This window comes from Podarcis erhardii (genome assembly GCF_964252035.2).
Source record: "Podarcis erhardii genome assembly, chromosome: 10".
NCBI classification, from domain to species: Eukaryota; Metazoa; Chordata; class Lepidosauria; order Squamata; family Lacertidae; genus Podarcis; species Podarcis erhardii.
In genome coordinates, this window is record NC_138500.1 from 18,320,505 (window position 1) to 18,337,492 (window position 16,988).

At 39.4% G+C, this 16,988-nt stretch overlaps 1 protein-coding gene across 3 annotated transcripts in view; it reads right to left on the reverse strand.

Annotated features, from left to right (window-relative positions):
• CACNA1C (calcium voltage-gated channel subunit alpha1 C) overlaps window positions 1-16,988 on the reverse strand; it is a gene marked incomplete at its 5' end in the record, with an annotated part of 484,372 nt that overhangs the window by 221,695 nt on the left and 245,689 nt on the right. Inside the window, 3 exons of one of the 3 annotated variants that reach the window (XM_081879587.1) lie at window positions 25-164; window positions 7,781-7,920; window positions 9,238-9,325. Coding sequence is in view for 2 of the 3 variants with exons in the window: in XM_081879586.1 (XP_081735712.1) it covers window positions 25-164; window positions 7,781-7,920; window positions 8,629-8,736 (388 nt within the window). Of the gene's footprint in view, window positions 1-24; window positions 165-7,780; window positions 7,921-8,628; window positions 8,808-9,237; window positions 9,326-16,988 lie in introns of those variants that run through there. The other 2 variants (XM_081879586.1, XM_081879585.1) reach the window with 2 other exon arrangements.

Consider the following 16,988-nt stretch of genomic DNA (forward strand, 5'->3'; position numbering starts at 1 on the left):
GAGAAGTTGGATTTAGTTACTTACTAGGAACTCCAGATACCAGCCGTAAGGGACGCAATACTCGGAAAGCCCGAAGTGCTTTGACGTCAAATCCGGCGCCTTTGCCTCCTATTGAATTTACCCCATCTGCTTTGGTTGCTTGTTCTAAAATTGCACTAAAAAGCCTTGGGTGGAAGAAAATGGAAAGAGGAAACAAATGATTAGTAGACAGCATGGATAAAAATAAAAGGAAGAAAAATTACTGCAGCTTTTTAATATATTGCATATATTGCAAAGAACACAAGAGAAAAATTGGGGGGGGGGGGAATGAATCTGCCTATAAAATGCACATAAATGCAACCATTTGCTCTTTACTTTTCACCTTTTTCACATTTCAGTTTACAGATAGATAATCTGGAATAGCTGAATACTTAATTGAAGTATTATGTATGCTATATTTTTGTGTTACTATTAATTTTTATGTAAGGGGCCTTGTGAGTGCTTTGCCCTAAAAGGGACCTAAAAATACCATATTTACTCAAATGTAATGTGCCATCAAGTCTAATGTGCACCTCAATTTTCAAAACCTTGAAACCAAAAAAGTATTTGCTGGTGAATATAATGCGCATCAGCAAAAAGTCTCTCAATCCAGAGCAATTAATGGAATAGTGTTCAAAGTTAAACATTAAATACCATATTTACTCAAATGCAATGAACTATCAAATTTAATGCACACACTAATTTTCTTGACGTTATTTGGCCAAAAACTGCATGCATTACATTTGAGTAAATGTAAATATGTACTTAAATATAATTAGGCATAGATAATAAATTATTTAATAGCAACCCACAACTACTCTTTGGGCTCCGAAGTGGCTTAAGGATTGCAGGGCGTCACAGCCACCTTCAGAAGAAGAAGAGTTTGGATTTGATATCCCGCTTTATCACTACCCGAAGGAGTCTCAAAGCGGCTAACATTCTCCTTTCCCTTCCTCCCCCACAACAAACACTCTGTGAGGTGAGTGGGGCTGATAGACTTCAAAGAAGCGTGACTAGCCCAAGGTCACCCAGCAGCTGCATGTGGAGGAGCGGAGACACAAACCCGGTTCACCAGATTAGGAGTCTACTGCTCTTAACCACTACACCACACTGGTAACTCTCTGGTGTTACTAGCATATTAATTAATGTAAATACATTGGGCTGTAATAGTGTATGAGAAGGAAGACTTGAATACACACAGAAAGTAGATGGGCACATATGCTTAGACACTACAGGCTCTCAAAACCAGGGAGTAAAATGTATAAAATACCTTTAAGGAATTGGTTCAGTTACTTGCTCAGTTTACTAAAGAGTTTTATAGTAATTTGCTCACCCTTAGATTAATCCCAAACATACTTATCAGCAAACAAGTCCCACGTAACTCAGTGGATTTGCTGCCAAGTAAATGTATTTAGAATTATCTAATATCTAAAAGGGAAATAATAATGGCATACACCACAGGGTTGTTGTAAGGACAAAAGGCATAAAGCTTTTAAAGCACCTTTAAAGTTATAAATCTCCTTCATGAATTATTAGAATAATCTTGCACAAAAATTTTGGGTTTTTTGTTTTGTAATTAGATGGTGCTCAAAAAGACAGCAGATGCCAAATTTGGCTCTGCATATTTCTTACAGTCCAGTGAACAAGCATTAGGAACGTGTTCTGTTTCCTATTCAAATATTTCTGCTCCTCTGCTAAACATAATCCTCTCACCAGATGATGAGTGACGTGTCTGCAGTCGTCCCAGTCCTCTGGGAGCCTGTGAAGGAGAGTTTACTGCAAAAGGTTTCTCTGATAGTGTTTTACAGCTTTACTAAAATCTCTCCAAAACCAGAATCTTGCCCGCAAATTCATAGAAGGAAGCTTGCCAAGCCCAGGGTGGTATTAGCTATTATGCTCATGTTAACATGTAATGTGGACTGTCAAATGGAAGATCTTTGCTATAGTCCAATTATGGTTGGAGACATCCCTTCTCATCTGCTCTGTGCAGTCTCTGCATCACATGGAAGTACTATAGAAAGCTTGTTCCCAGCCATGCAAGTGTACCCATCTTACACTTTGCACAGCATTCTTTCAAAATTTCCTGCAGTAAAAATCATGGTGACTGTTCCCTCACTAGGCATATCATGAAAAAAGAGTAGAAGCCTCATTTTCAGTCATACATCTCAATCGTCTCTCGTTGTGAAGACATGCTGCTTTCCATTTTCCTTAAGATGATCCATCTTCCATTGTTGTATTTTGAAAGGAACTCATTCTCCTCCACACATGGAAAACAAATGAGCTAAATATGGGATGTCACTCACAATATCTCCTAGGTATATTTCCAGTGGCTTTTCCTTTATTTCCCTCCCCCCGCAATGATCAGTCATCCCATAACTTGTGATAGAGGAGAAATTCAATTCAGTTTGCATTTAAAAGCAAAGCTAACCAATTTGCACTTTCCAAAACAACATGTGAACTGAAACACAGCCATCCTTTGAAATTTGCAATCTCCAGATTTTACAGTGCAATTCTTCAGCCAATATGTATAACATATACTGAGGCATACTGAGGTAAAGTGTGCATAAAAATGCATTTAGTAGTGAAAATAGACTAAACAAATGCATTATATAACAGGAAACTGCTTTTTAAAAATGTGTATATTTGTCTGAAATTCGTATCTAAATGCAGAAATATTTTCATGAAGACTTTTTAAAAAATGCTAAATATATGTGGAAATGCAGAGAACTTAAGACTGGAAAAATGAGAAACAAAGAGAGTGAAACTGAGTTCCTCTTATGCCTACCCATAACCTAGGCAATGAACAATTACAAAAAATTAAAGGTTGTATTCTATAGAGCCACTCAGCTGATGGTAAAGTGGAACAGGAGAGCAACAATTTTCAGTGATTCTTCTCTCTCTCCCCGTCCCACTCTCACTCACCTCAAATCTGCTTCAGGGGGTTGGGGGACCCCCTAGAGAAGATTCAGGGCTACAGAGGTAGTGGAAATTGTGGACAAAGTCTTCCCTCCTCGTTTCAATGATGGAAGCCATACCATCAGCTGAGTGACACTGTTGTCAAAGCCCTAAAACCCCAATCGAATAAAACCAATCAAATAGCAGCCCCCAGATTCTGTAAAACAAAACAATAACAGACCAGAGGGAAACACAATTTCAGCCACAAGCATAAAATGTAATACAGAGTCACAAAATTCTCTTCACAGAGCTAAAACAACATCCTAAAACCACAGTGAAATGTTAATAGAATTATTTTTAAAGGCCTGGGAAAATAAACAAGGTCACTGCCCGAAGCTGAAAATAAATCAATGGACATGTGATAGCCTCGCTGATGAGGTCTTTCTAAAACTGGGGAGCTGCTGCCCAAAATACATTCTTTTATGCCTGAAATTCCTAGGTGCTGTACAAAAATCTTAAATAAGTCTCTGCTCTCAGTTATAATCTTCACATTAGGAAAAAGGGAATAAAAGTGAAGATGAATCAATGAGGCGAAACCAAGGTGATTACTAAACAAATAATAGAACAATAGGAGGGTATAATTCTCTGTCAACATCCCATACTATGCAAAGTGATGGAGTCTGAGAGAGGAAAGGCGGTTGGGGCTAGGCAGGCCAATGGAAAGGGCTGGCCATTGATGGGGCTGAGGGTAAAAGAGTCAGGTTGCATTTATCAGATATAATTAGATTACACAGATAACTACAGATGCCACACACACACACACACACACACACACACACACACACACACACACCTTATTTATATATGTATCAACATGTATATGCCATCCCATAAAGTTAAGGTAAAGGACCCCTGAACGGTTAAGTCCAGTCAAAGCTGACTATGGGGTTGCAGTGCTCATCTCGCTTTTCAGGCTGAGGGAGCTGGCATTTGTCCGCAGACAGTTTTCTGGATCATGTGGCCATCATGAATGAACGGCTTCTGGTGCAATGGAACACCGTGACGGAAGCCAGAGCACACGGAAATACTGTTTACTTTCCCACCACAGCGGTACCTAACGCACTGGTATGCTTTTGAACTGCTAGGTTGGCAGCAGTTGGGACAGAGCAACAGGAGCTTACCCCGTCATGTGGATTTAAACCGCCAACCTTCTGATCGGCAAGCCCAAGAGGCTCAGTGGTTTAGACCACAGCGCCACCTGCCCCATAACATACAGTTATTTGGGTAGATCACAATAAAGAAGTATAAAAACAATGTAAAAACAAAAAACAGCAACAAAAAATAAGAAAACAAAACTTACAACAACCCAATTTTACCAGCATATGAATGAATCCCACCCGCAAAATAGAACCAGCTTGAAATTACTTTTTGCTATCTTACAAAGTTTATTAAGATTTAAACTCTACTATTGGGGCCCGGGTGACGTGGGTGGCGCTGTGGGTAAAACCTCAACGCCTAGGACTTGCCGATCGTCAGGTCGGTGGTTCGAATCCCCGTGGCGGGGTGCGCTCCCGTTGCTCAGTCCCAGTGCCTGCCAACCTAGCAGTTCGAAAGCACTCCCGGGTGCAAGTAGATAAATAGGGACCGCTTTCTAGCGGGAAGGTAAACGGCGTTCCGTGTGCTGTGCTGGCTCGCCAGATGCAGCTTGTCACGCTGGCCACATGACCCGGAAGTGTCTGCGGACAGCGCTGGCCCCCGGCCTCTTAAGTGAGATGGGCGCACAACCCTAGAGTCAGACACGACTGGCCCGTACGGGCAGGGGTACCTTTACCTTTACTTTTATTGGGGCCCTTTATCTACAAGCCCTACAGACTCTACACACAAGGATCTCTAGAGGATCGGCTATAATTAATAATTATCTTACTAATACCCCTGAGTTAGTGGGTGAATAACTGTCTCTGCTGTATTTCTCTGTTGTTAATCATCTGTATGGCTAATCGTCTTTCCAAAAACATGGTATTAGTTTTGTCTATACTGTAATATTAAGTCCATGCTTGCACCGAACAGTATCAGTCTGTTTTCTTACAACTAAATTGTGTCCTCTTAAGATCTTAAATCTACAGTTTAATGTTATCCATTTTCGAGAAGAAAAGAAAAACAAACTTTAAAAGTAAAGCAGTGTTTTGACTATGATAACCAGTTCAAGATTTTCTGTCTCATTAGACCGACGTTTGATCCCTTCGCTCAGCTAGTAACACTTATATACAGCTTAATGACAGAAACCTGTGCAAAGGGACTTTTTCCTCAAAGCAGTATTTAATGGTTCAATTGTAAAAAGGCCATAAATTATCTGAGGTTAAATCCATTTTTTAAAAAAGCAGCTACTAAAAAAGCAGCATTTGTCCCAGTGCAAGGATAATTGTTACAAAACTACAAATCTTTAAGTGTGTCTTCCTTCAGAAGGGTATAATTGGGTCTGGATCCATTTCTTGCATTTCTTACTCTTCCTTTTTCTCGGTACAGTTTCATATCGCTAACGTAAGCAAACAAGTCTCTTCTTTCTGAAGCAGAACTTGAAGTAAAGCATCCCTGCCAGGCAGGCTCATTGATGGCACAACGTTTTTACTGCTGTGAGTGGCACCAACAGCTGGTAATACTGGTCAATAGCTGAGGTCCAGAAAGGCTGAGATCAGAAGCAGTGTGATAATTGTATTAGGCCTTCAATCAGGCCAGGCCCTAATAAACTATGCAAAGGTGTTCCTGTTATTGAGTTATTGTGACCCTTATTGGGTGGTGCACTAAATAGTATCCTGTTTGGTGACCATAATGTCAGGGAATTCTCTAGGACAGTGTAGGTCAGGGGTTGCCAACCTTTTTGGACTGGTGAGCACATTTTCAATTTTAAGATAGTACTAGGGACACCAGCCACAAAAGAGCTGTTATGGATGTGTGTGGCATAACATAAAATGGCTGCCATGTAGAGCATGGCATAACACAAAATGAGAAAGACACATATACTCCAACAACCCTTATGCTTACCACGGACAATCAGTTATGTTCTGCTCATCCTGATTGTGGAGATCATAAAATATTTATTTTACACATGCACACACAAATGCTGCTGCTGCCATTTCACAGAGATCACTTAGAAGTTCAGTGTTTGGGTCGCCTGCCCAAGGGCACCTAAAAAGCCTTCCATGTGCCATGGTTCCCACGTGTGTCAGATAGAATAATAGAGTTATAGCATATAATAGTTGGAAATCCAACCCCTTGCAATGCAGGAATATGCACCTATTCTGTAGGGGAATCAAACCAGCAACCTTGGTGCTATCAGCACCATGCTCTAACCAACTGAGCTATACAGCAATTGGCAACTCATGTGTGGGAGCTGACAAGAAAGGGTCAATTTGCAAACAATCACCTCTTTCTCCTTCCATTCATGGAAGAAGTTGATTGACCAAATAGCCTTTAATGAACAGAAGGACAACACTGGATACAACCCATTGGAAGCTCATTAAAATGCCCTACTTTAGTGATAAGCATGCATGCTCAGTGAGATTATCTGTCACCTAAAACAGCTAGTGAATTGGTTTCAGGGTGTTTCTGATTCCATGATTATTTCAAATTAATTAACACTGCAAAGCTGTGATGCTGTTTATACTGCACATAACTAATCCCTTTTAGAGATTCCACAGCATACTGGAAAGTAGTAGGAATCAATTATTGTTTGGAAATCTTGATGTCAGTCAGCTGGCATCAACATGAAAAAGGGCAGGAGTATGTGGGGAAACTCACCAAGACAATATCCCTAAAATACAAATTAGCACAGGTGGCACATCAATGTACCCTAACTACCATACTGCCAAACCATGTATTGTCAAATAATCCCTATTTGAGGTTCATCCTGTGCTGGAGCTGGAGAAACTACTATCTGGAATTGCCTACACAGTAATAGGGGACAAAAGTTCTATAGTAGCTATGCAGTCATCATTACTCATTAGTATGACTGAAGAGACCCACTTATAGCAGAAGAGGCACTTATGCCAAGATTGTGATCAGTCTTTCATTTAATAGCTCCACATAGATTTACTGCTGTCATTATTACCCTATCTTCTCTCTTAGAAATAATGTATTTTGAAAACTGGCTTTGAAAGTTAGGTGCTATTTAATTTACTTTAACCTAATTTAAGCTAAATCTGTGCAAATTATAATACAAAATGTGGTTTCATCACATGATGGCTTGGCTATGGCTGGTTTCCATATCACTTGAAAACATGGTTATTGTTTAACTAAGATTTAGTGTGAATGAGCAGTGTACTGGTAGTGCATGCTGCTCAAAAATCTTCACTTCACTGCACTGGGAACAACAAACCAAAAGCCTTGGTATGCCATGTCACCCAAAGTGGTGCTTGTGATTTTTTTTTCTTTCCAAACAAATCAGAAGCAATAGCCAAAGTTTACTCTAAATCAGGGAAAGGTTGGAAGAAAAGTTTGAGCCACTTTTCAGAGCTGAAACCCCAATCAGAAACCACAACCTCCTCTGAACAAATAAAACATTGTTAGGAAAGTCCTGTCACTCATCTTCCATGTCATGTGAATTGTGGCCTCAAAGAAGGCTTATTTCACCCAACAAAACTTAAGTTTATCCTTAATGTTGATAACTTTGATGATTCTAAAAGCCACCTCAACAACCTCTGTATTGGAAAAGATTTTTCTGCCAGATTTCCGTATATGCAGCACTTGTTAAAGGCACCACAGCCCTGCCTGAAAAGTTAGGATGTATTCAATTTCATCATACAGCCACAATATCTCGTTCCCATTTTGTGTTTAAATAGAGGAAACACATACATAAACCATGAATACTCACCCTACTACCACAATTATAAAATCTAGTAAATTCCAGCCATTGCGGAGGTAAGCGTTAGGGTGAAAGAGAAGTCCATATGCTATTACTTTTAAAAATGCTTCCACTGTAAAAATTATGAGAAAGAGATATTCCACTCGTTCCTGCAGAAAAGACAAAAGAAAACAAGAAACAGTGTTGTTAATTCCATGTAGTATAGAAATTGCAGTAATACACCATTATGAGAAATGGACCTGGGACTCCAAGATGGAGATGACTATCTTTTTTCACAGGACAACCATTTGGTGTGATCCTAAACTCACTAGGTCCTAAACTGGAATCTCCAGTGTGCTGCTTTCTTCCAGATTACACTACAGGTCTGGGCCTAGTGACAATGAAGCAGCATCTCAGTCAATATGGTGTCGAACCTTAAAAATCAATGGGCCAGTCTGTTTTGTTCCCCTTCTCCTTTCTATCTTCTTGCAATGGATTTGAAATTCTGTTCTGTATCAGGAAAACACTGGTCAGACCAGTGTGCGGACTCTGACTTTCCCCATTTTAGATATGCTCACAAGCTACACACATCAGAATCACCACAGAAAAACAGTATCTATACCTATTAAACTATTCTAACTTCAAATAATGAAACAAGCTCAAAGAACAATTGTAAATTAAACTGACTATCTAACATATGGCATCCAGAACCAGCTAAACATGTTTTTTAGCTAAATAGGATTTGTCATTTTATTTGTTTTTATCATCAACCAAACCAAAAACAAACCATTATTATATACACATTAAAATCAGAATCCACCCTAAAATCTCATTGGATCCATTTTGCTTTCTTTTTTAACCAGCCAACTATGAAAAACCTGATGCTGAAAAACTATGTTCTGAAATTCTTTGTGTTCAATTTCCATTAATGCATTCATGTAGAGTTGTGAGTAAGAGATTTGAATTGTGAACCACAGAGTCTCCATTTCAAAGTTCACTTTAGCTACTAATTCAGTAGTGGCTTTTGGCAAGCCACTTCCTCTGGTTTAAAGCCCTCCCCACATCTGTAACTCTGGAGATAATAATACTGATCTACCTAATAGATAGGTACAAGGGAAAAACATTAGTGCCCACTAATAATCAACTAGCCATCTCTCCACAAAGGCCTTTTTAAAAGCAATGTATCATTAACCAGGAAAGGCTAAACAATGAAGAAGTCAGGCAGGCCTCTCTGGGGAGAACACTCAATAACATCGGTGCCATTATAACAATAAAGGATTTTTTTCACATAGCTGCCTGCCTAACTTCAGACTGTAGAAAGAACAATGCAGCAGGGCCCTCTCTGATGTTAATCCGAGCATGTTGGCATGTAGCACAATGTACAGCCACTAAAGTAAACTGTAATTTTGGGTCAGCATTGTTATGTAACTGGTATTTAGGTGAATGTATTATAAAGTTGTGTGTGGTTTATAAAATTGACATTTAACTGATAATATATTATCTGTTGTGAGGTAACTTGGAATCCTTCTCAGGCTTCTGAGAAGAGGTGGCCCTGCACTGAGTGAGGGAAACCCCTTTTAGAACCTCGGGAAGAAAGCAGGTGCTGCTGACAGAGGCCCCTTAGAAATGACAGTTAGGAATTCGTTTGAGAGCCTTCTGAGGGAAAATAGGAAGAGAGATTGGTGACCAGAGGTTCAGATAGAAAACAGATACTTATCACTAAAGGAAAGGTCATAATTAAAATGTTTATAATGAGGACTATGGTGACAGTGTAACAAACACTGCAATAGTAGAACACTTTGGGGGAAAGAAAATAAAAACAACAACATTTTAACTAGCTGCTTCAATCCCAAAGCTAGGATTTATTTTACATCAGGATGTTTTGAATGTTTATTTGGTTTTCTTATAAAAATTTCCCATTTTTAAATAAACCAGTTTAAGGATCTTGCTAACCTCACATGTCTAACCACCACCTGCTAGTAAGTCATGTTTGATGGGAAGCTGTTTATTGACGCATAGTCCCTCAGAGAAGCTTATTCACTACTACTAATCTTTTAATTTAGGAACCCCTCATAAGGTTACAATAAACTCCAGGGAACTTCCCAGAATAAAATTTGAGAACCACTGCAGGAGAAAAAATGTGAGAAAGAGGAAGCAAAATACATGTTTGAAGGAGGGGAGAGAGAGATGAGAACAGCCCAATAGACTGATCTAATAACGGATTTAATTTTTAAAAATCACATTCATTACTTTAGCCTCTATAGTTTGAAACACATAGTTAAACCTTTGGCTAAGTCAGATGCTCTTCAGGCCCAGTAGAAAAGCTGCCATATTATGCATCTGTGTTCCAGTTTTAAATTGGAACCAGTGAAGGCGGTGAAGGTCCTGTGTGAATGTCTGGAGGCAGTTGGAGGATGGATGGCGGCTATCAGATTGAGATTAAATCCTGACAAGACAGACGTACTGTTTGGAGGGGACAGAGGGTGGGAATGGAGGACTCTCTGGTCCTGAATGGGGTAACTGTGCCCCTGAAGGACCAGGTGTGCAGCCTGGGAGTCATTTTGGACTCACAGCTGTCCATGGTGGTGCAGGTCAATTCTGTGTCCAGGGCAGCTGTCTATCAGCTCCATTTGGTAAGCAGGCTGAGACCCTACCTGCCCATGGACTGTCTTGCCAGAGTGGTTCATGCTCTAGTTATCTCCTGCTTGGACTACTGCAATGTGCTCTACGTGGGGCTACTTTTGAAGGTGACCTGGAAACTACAATTAATCCAGAATCGGCAGCTAGACTGGTGACTGGGAGTGGCCGCCAAGACCACATAACACCAGTCCTGAAAGACCTACATTGGCTCCCAGTACGCTTCCGGGCACAGTTCAAAGTGTTTGGTGCTGACCTTTAAAGCCCTAAATGGCCTCGGCCCAGTATACCTGAAGGAGCATCTCCACCCCCATCGTTCAGCCTGAACACTGAGATCCAGCGCCGAGGGCCTTCTGGCGGTTCCCTCACTGCGAAAAGTGAAGTTACAGGGAACCAGGCAGAGGGCCTTCTCGGTAGTGGCACCCACCCTATGGAATGCCCTCCCACCAGAGGGAGAAATAAACAACTATCTGAATTTTAGAAGACATCTGAAGGCAGTCCTGTTTAGGGAAGCTTTTAATATTTGATGAATTATTGTATTTTAATATTTTGCTGGAAGCTGCCCAGAATGGCTGGAGAAACCCAGCCAGATGGGCAGGGTATAAATAATAGATGATGATGATGATGATGATGCTCCACTTATTCGTGGCTGAGTGCCACTCTGTAGGCATACAGTGCTACTTTCTTTATCTGAAATAATATGAAAACAAGAAGCCAATACCTCAACTTACGTCATACATCTAAGGTTAACACTCTTTCTAAGCAGAACAATGCAAGCTAACAAAATTCCCATTATGTTCCAGAAAAAAGGCATGAGGCTAACCTTATTGTCCACCCAATTATACTATAATTTTAGCAAGATTCCCCAGAAGTAGATTGGGAGCATGTTCAGTTTGATAACTAACTCTCAGGAAGCATTTAGCTCCAGGTGGTAAAATTCTTCAACTTGCAATGATCCCTGGAAATACTTCAAACACTATATAATTAATGTACAAATGCTGAGACCTAAGTACAAACATTTGGACATTTCTGAGGGCTGGTTTACAATTATTATTAAATTTCTTGCAAGATGAATAATTTTACCACCCATCACCTGCAGCTTAATACTTCCTGAGAGCTACTTTTCTAACTTAACATGCATGCAATCTACTTCTAGGGAATCCTGCTAAAATGAACTGAAGTTCATTTTACTAGAGGCCTACTAGAGGCCTGCAAGAAATAGATGGTTATTTAAAATGAATACATGAAGTTCAGCCTTTCATATTCAATATTCCAAATTCAATATTCCTTTCTTGAGAAAGACAATCCCAAAACTGTAAGAGCCAAGACTGTGCCCCTGTATCTCCATTATTCAGTTTGTGTTAGCTTTCCTTCCTTGTTCATTGTGCAATTGCTCTGTTCCACTATCATATCAACTATATAACTGATTTTAATATATTTGAATACATAATGAATCTAGGAGGATGGACTAAATGTGTGTGGGTGCAGTGGATGAAAATGCCAAATCAATATACAGTATAATAATTTCCAGGAAATTTACGTGTTCTACAGCATCAGATGTCACTCAGTCCATTTTGCCTGTTCAATCTGGCAAAGATTATAAGGATTCAGCTCAGGGTTGGCCCTATATTTAGGCAGAGTGAGGCAACTGCTTCAGGCTGCAAATGTTGGGGGGCGGTTTGAGGTGTTGGAGGGCAGTCTGCCCTGCGCCTCCTAAACTAGCCTATTGCTCTCAGGAAGAAACTGTCACATCCCAGTGTCAAATTATGATTCAAGCACCAGTCCAATCAACTTCAGTACATGAAATGGGATACCGTAAGCATCAAAATGTTTTGGGTCAGTCTTGATTCTGCTTTACTGTAAGAACTTTCCAAGCCTTAACAGCCAAACCCTATAATTCTCTCCCCTATGTAGTACCATATTTCCCCCCCACGCCATCTTTTTAGGGACATAATCATCATCTCATCCACTGGCACATAAATTCTTCTCAGGGTTAGGAAGCACAACCATTAAAATCTGTTTCCAGTGGCCTGACCCTGTAAAAATTATCACACAGATGGTATAACACTCCTTTGCAAATGTCAAAAACGTTTTCTTCTATATCACCTAATTGTTGGAGGGGTTGTAGTAAACTTGGTACATATTATAATTTATGGTGGGAATGTCAGCTGGTGCAAGATTATTGGAATTTAATTTTGACAGAAATAAATATTACCAAAGAAAACGTTGTCCAAAATTAATGTTAGGTTTTTGATTATACCAATGTCAAAAGGCTTGGTCTTATATATTATGTTGGCAGCATGAATAGTAATTGCAGCTCACTGGAAAACAGCCCCAAATATTACACTGGATGTTTGGTACCACTCACTCTGGAATATAGCTATAATTGAGAAGATTACACATAATTTAAGATTCTGACATGGGCTAGAATCTCCAGACACCTTTTATATACAGTGGAACCTTCATTTTCAAGACACCCCTTGTCACAAGCCTGGCAAATCTGGAACTATACTTGATGATCTGATAAAGCTGTTAGTCTTTACCTGGACTTTGTTATTTTAACTCATGTGCAACTATTCTTTCTATGTATCTATTTTACAGTTTAGTTTTTAATCTTTAAATATTTTTCTATTATAATTGTTTTCTCTGTTTTATATACATTATAAAAGGAAATAATAATAAAAAACATTACAAAAAACCAATCTAATCCCATTTTTGCTAATCCCATTTTCAGTGCATTTTCAAGTAGTAATCTAAACCACAGAGGTTAAATCAGCAGGTACATAACAGTAAAAGCTGGCATGAAAATGGATTTTCTTCCCCTGAATTGGGTAATGTATGTAGGATTATAAATATAGAGAAATATACCCTTTGACACCTATTTCCACTATAGTGATATTAAAAATCTGTGACTGCCTGACCTAAAGCTAGTAGTTTCTCATATATTCTGGTGGGTTTCTGGGATTCTGCAGAATTCTGCACACAATGTCTACTGTCTGTTATGATCATTGTTTACTTAAATTGGAGGTTGCAAAAAATAGACAATATCTTATTCTCTAGTGAAGAGAGAACCAAGGGTCTGGTAGCACCTTGAGAGATGTATTATGCCATAAGCTTTCATGGACCAGAGTCTGCTTCATCAGATATTGAAAAGAGATTATTCTAACTGTTCTTTCAAAAACTGCTAATCTAATCTGATTGAGAAGCTGGGCAATTTCCTGAAAAACCACTGCATTAGAAGTTCCTATTGACAGGATTAAACTGGGAGCACTGTTATGAAAGCTGTTTCTCTCAATTTTGAAACAGCTTGCTTAAAATGGTGTGTGTACAACTCTTGCTCAAGAGTGTGCTAATTAATGAAACATATTTGCTAATCATTGTTCTTTGAGTTTTTTAGATTTTAATGCATAACCTGAAAGTTGATTCATGTACTCCAAACAGAATCCAGCCTCCAGTTCATCCAAATAGCCTTGCTCTTTACCAGCATTTCAGAAAATGCACAGAGGGAATATTGAAAATAATCAAGCCCACTGGCAACTTATATCAGCAGCCAGTTTTTCTTTTTTTAAAGAATTGAATGGCAGGCAGTGTAGCATTTTCTCCTCAGAGATAATAATCTGTAAATGGTGGAAACTGTGATATGAAAAACCTATGAAAAACATAAGTGAAAGGCTGTTTCTGGATTATGGTTATCAACAAATCCATGACATGGATATCCTTACTGTGTGAATATGTTAACCCAAGGCTGCAGTTAGCATTAATAACATTGACCTTTAGCACTATGGAGCCAGAAGTGCATACTTATAGGATCAACTCTATAAAGCAGATGTTGAGACAGATTTGTTGATATTGGGTTAGTTCCAGAACATACTTCGTTGCTAAGGAGACATTTTCATTTGTGCATATACCAGCACAAGGCAGAATCTTTTATTATTTTTTATTTTAAATTGAGAGAGAATTCAGCATGTTTTCCTTTTTCTAACTAGGAAATAATTGCTATCTAATTACACATTTAGCATCACATCTAGCTGGCCCTTAGAATTAAGGAACAGGGTGTCTCTGAGCATATTCTCACCCATGGGATTTCTTTTCATTAAACACACTGTATAAAGTTACATACAACTACATATAGCTTGTTCTTTAGCTGAGTCAGCTCAGAAGAGACAATCCTTTGAGTTCTTACTGTTTTTCCTGGAACGGCAATGGCTACACACACACACACACACACACACACACACACACACACAGTAAGTGTGATTACATGACACCCACATTCTCAATTGTCCTAGTAAGCCAAACCAGTGGTATGGGAAGATCCCATGAATAAATGCTTTAATGCCTCTTGTTAAAGGCTGCTGTCAAAGCCCTGCAAGAATTTGCCAAGGTTAGAACAACCATTTTCAGCCCTATCGAGATCACCTGCCACATCTACCATTGTTTATGGGATAGAATGTCAGATGAATTTGTTTAAATCAAATCTGCCTTGGTATGACAGCCACATCTAATAGATCACCATGGAGTGTATCATGTTTCATTCACCTCCCTAAATGACTCAAATGAGTTTGCTGCTCCTCATGCAGAGGTATTTGGGTTCACTGATGCAGTCAAATGAGATAAGCATACAAGACATAAAACATTCTGGCTCATCATTTTTATTAATTAAACTTTTAAACAACAACAAAAGTGCCCTGTGCTTTCATCTTTTCTTATTTCTGTTCTGGATGTGTGAAGAGAATTCTGATAGAACCATTAAGTAATCTGTCCTCCTCAAAGTCTTGGTACTACTACATACATTATATATTTTAGGCATGCATCTAAGATGTTTTAAATATACACACAAAAACACAAAGTTATGATTATGCTAAACAAACGTTTGCAAATATGTGTATCATATAGTATGACTCTGAATAGTTCCTGAATTACAAGGAGAATAGGGGTGATTCAGATGAGGTTTTCACATGCCTGAGTCAGACTGCACCATTAACAGAGTGCCTCTAGTTGGATCAGAGATTCCATAAATCCATGCATCACTCTGTGGGCTCCAGTGCCCACCACCCTCAATACTGCATGTTAAAGAGTCAGCTGCATTTAAAAACATACCAGTAACACAAAATCAAGCTCAAGAGAAGAGGTGGTGTGCAAGTGCTTTCATTTTGACTTATAGGTCTAGGCCTTAATCAGAATGATTTCCCCTGGACACTACAATCACAGTGATCTGGAGGAAGGATTGTGCTTGTTTTTCACATGGATCTAAGCTGTGTACTCCATCACCACCCCTTCCCGATGTAAGTCAATGGAGAGATCATGCTCCCAGGGAAACTACTGTATATCCGCAAGAGCCCATGGGGGGAGGGGCAGATGCCTGTCCAATGACCCTCTGGATAACAATAATTTTGCTAGAGGGTTAAATCCCACCCCTAGTCTTTCCTGGGGATCCACACTCTTTTTCTCCAGCCCCTTATGATTTCTGTTGTACCAACCTGAAAGTGATAACATCTCTCAAATATCAACTCTGCGTTCAGGATTCCCTCAGCCACCCAGCTACAGTATATATTTTTCCAAAATTCCATATGAATCCATGTGAATGCTCTGCTTTTTATACAGTGGTACCTCGGGTTAAGAACTTAATTCATTCTGGAGGTCCGTTCTTAACCTGAAACTGTTCTTAACCTGAAACACCACTTTAGCTAATGGGGCCTCCTGTTGCTGCTGCGCCGCCGCAGCGCGATTTCTGTTCACATTCTGAAGCAAAGTTCTTAACCCGAGGTACTATTTCTGGGTTAGCGGATTCTGTAATCTGAAGCAACTGTAACCCGAAGCATCTGTAACCTGAGGTACCACTGTATTCTCTCTGTCTTTTCTCAGTTATAGTGCTACTCTTCCCATGAGTAGGACAACTAACCCTATGAGTCTACAGTGTATCAACTCACACTGTTAGAATTACAAATATTTTGTAAATATGTTTCTAACATAGTAGGTTCACAGTAGGCTCAATTGGAACCATCAGATTGAAGCTTGGAATTCCAAGTAGTAATCAAGAGCTTCTGTATCAGAAATTACATGGTAGTTCAGTGGTAAACCATCTGCTTTGTATCCAGAAGGTCTCAGGTTTGATTTCTGGCACTGAGGCTGAGACCCTTGTCTGAAATCTTGCAGTCAGTGTAAACAATACTGAGCTAGATAGACCATGAGTCTGACTCAAGTAAAAGGCAGCTGGTTCCTGTGTTCCTAACATAAATATCACAGCAAGGTCACAATGCGATTGTAAGCCCACCTTCCTACATGACCTTCAGCTGATTTAAAAACCTGATACAAGCACATTTAAAACTGTGTCTTTCCAACTGTTGCTATGGCTGTCTGAAAGCGGCTCAAAATGGGCACATGTGAAACTGGTCAGAGTCTTTGTGCCAGAAGGCTCACCCTACTGGGTTTGCAACTCAATCCATTCCTTTATTGATAATTCAGAAGTAGTTTTATTTCTCATGTTCATGTGTGTTTTATATTTTAATTTATGATTTTAATCTGTAGAGATTTTTCCCTAGCGATTGTCTCTGTGGAGCAGAGCAGCTGCCTTGGCAGGGGGTTATTTATAAATAAAATG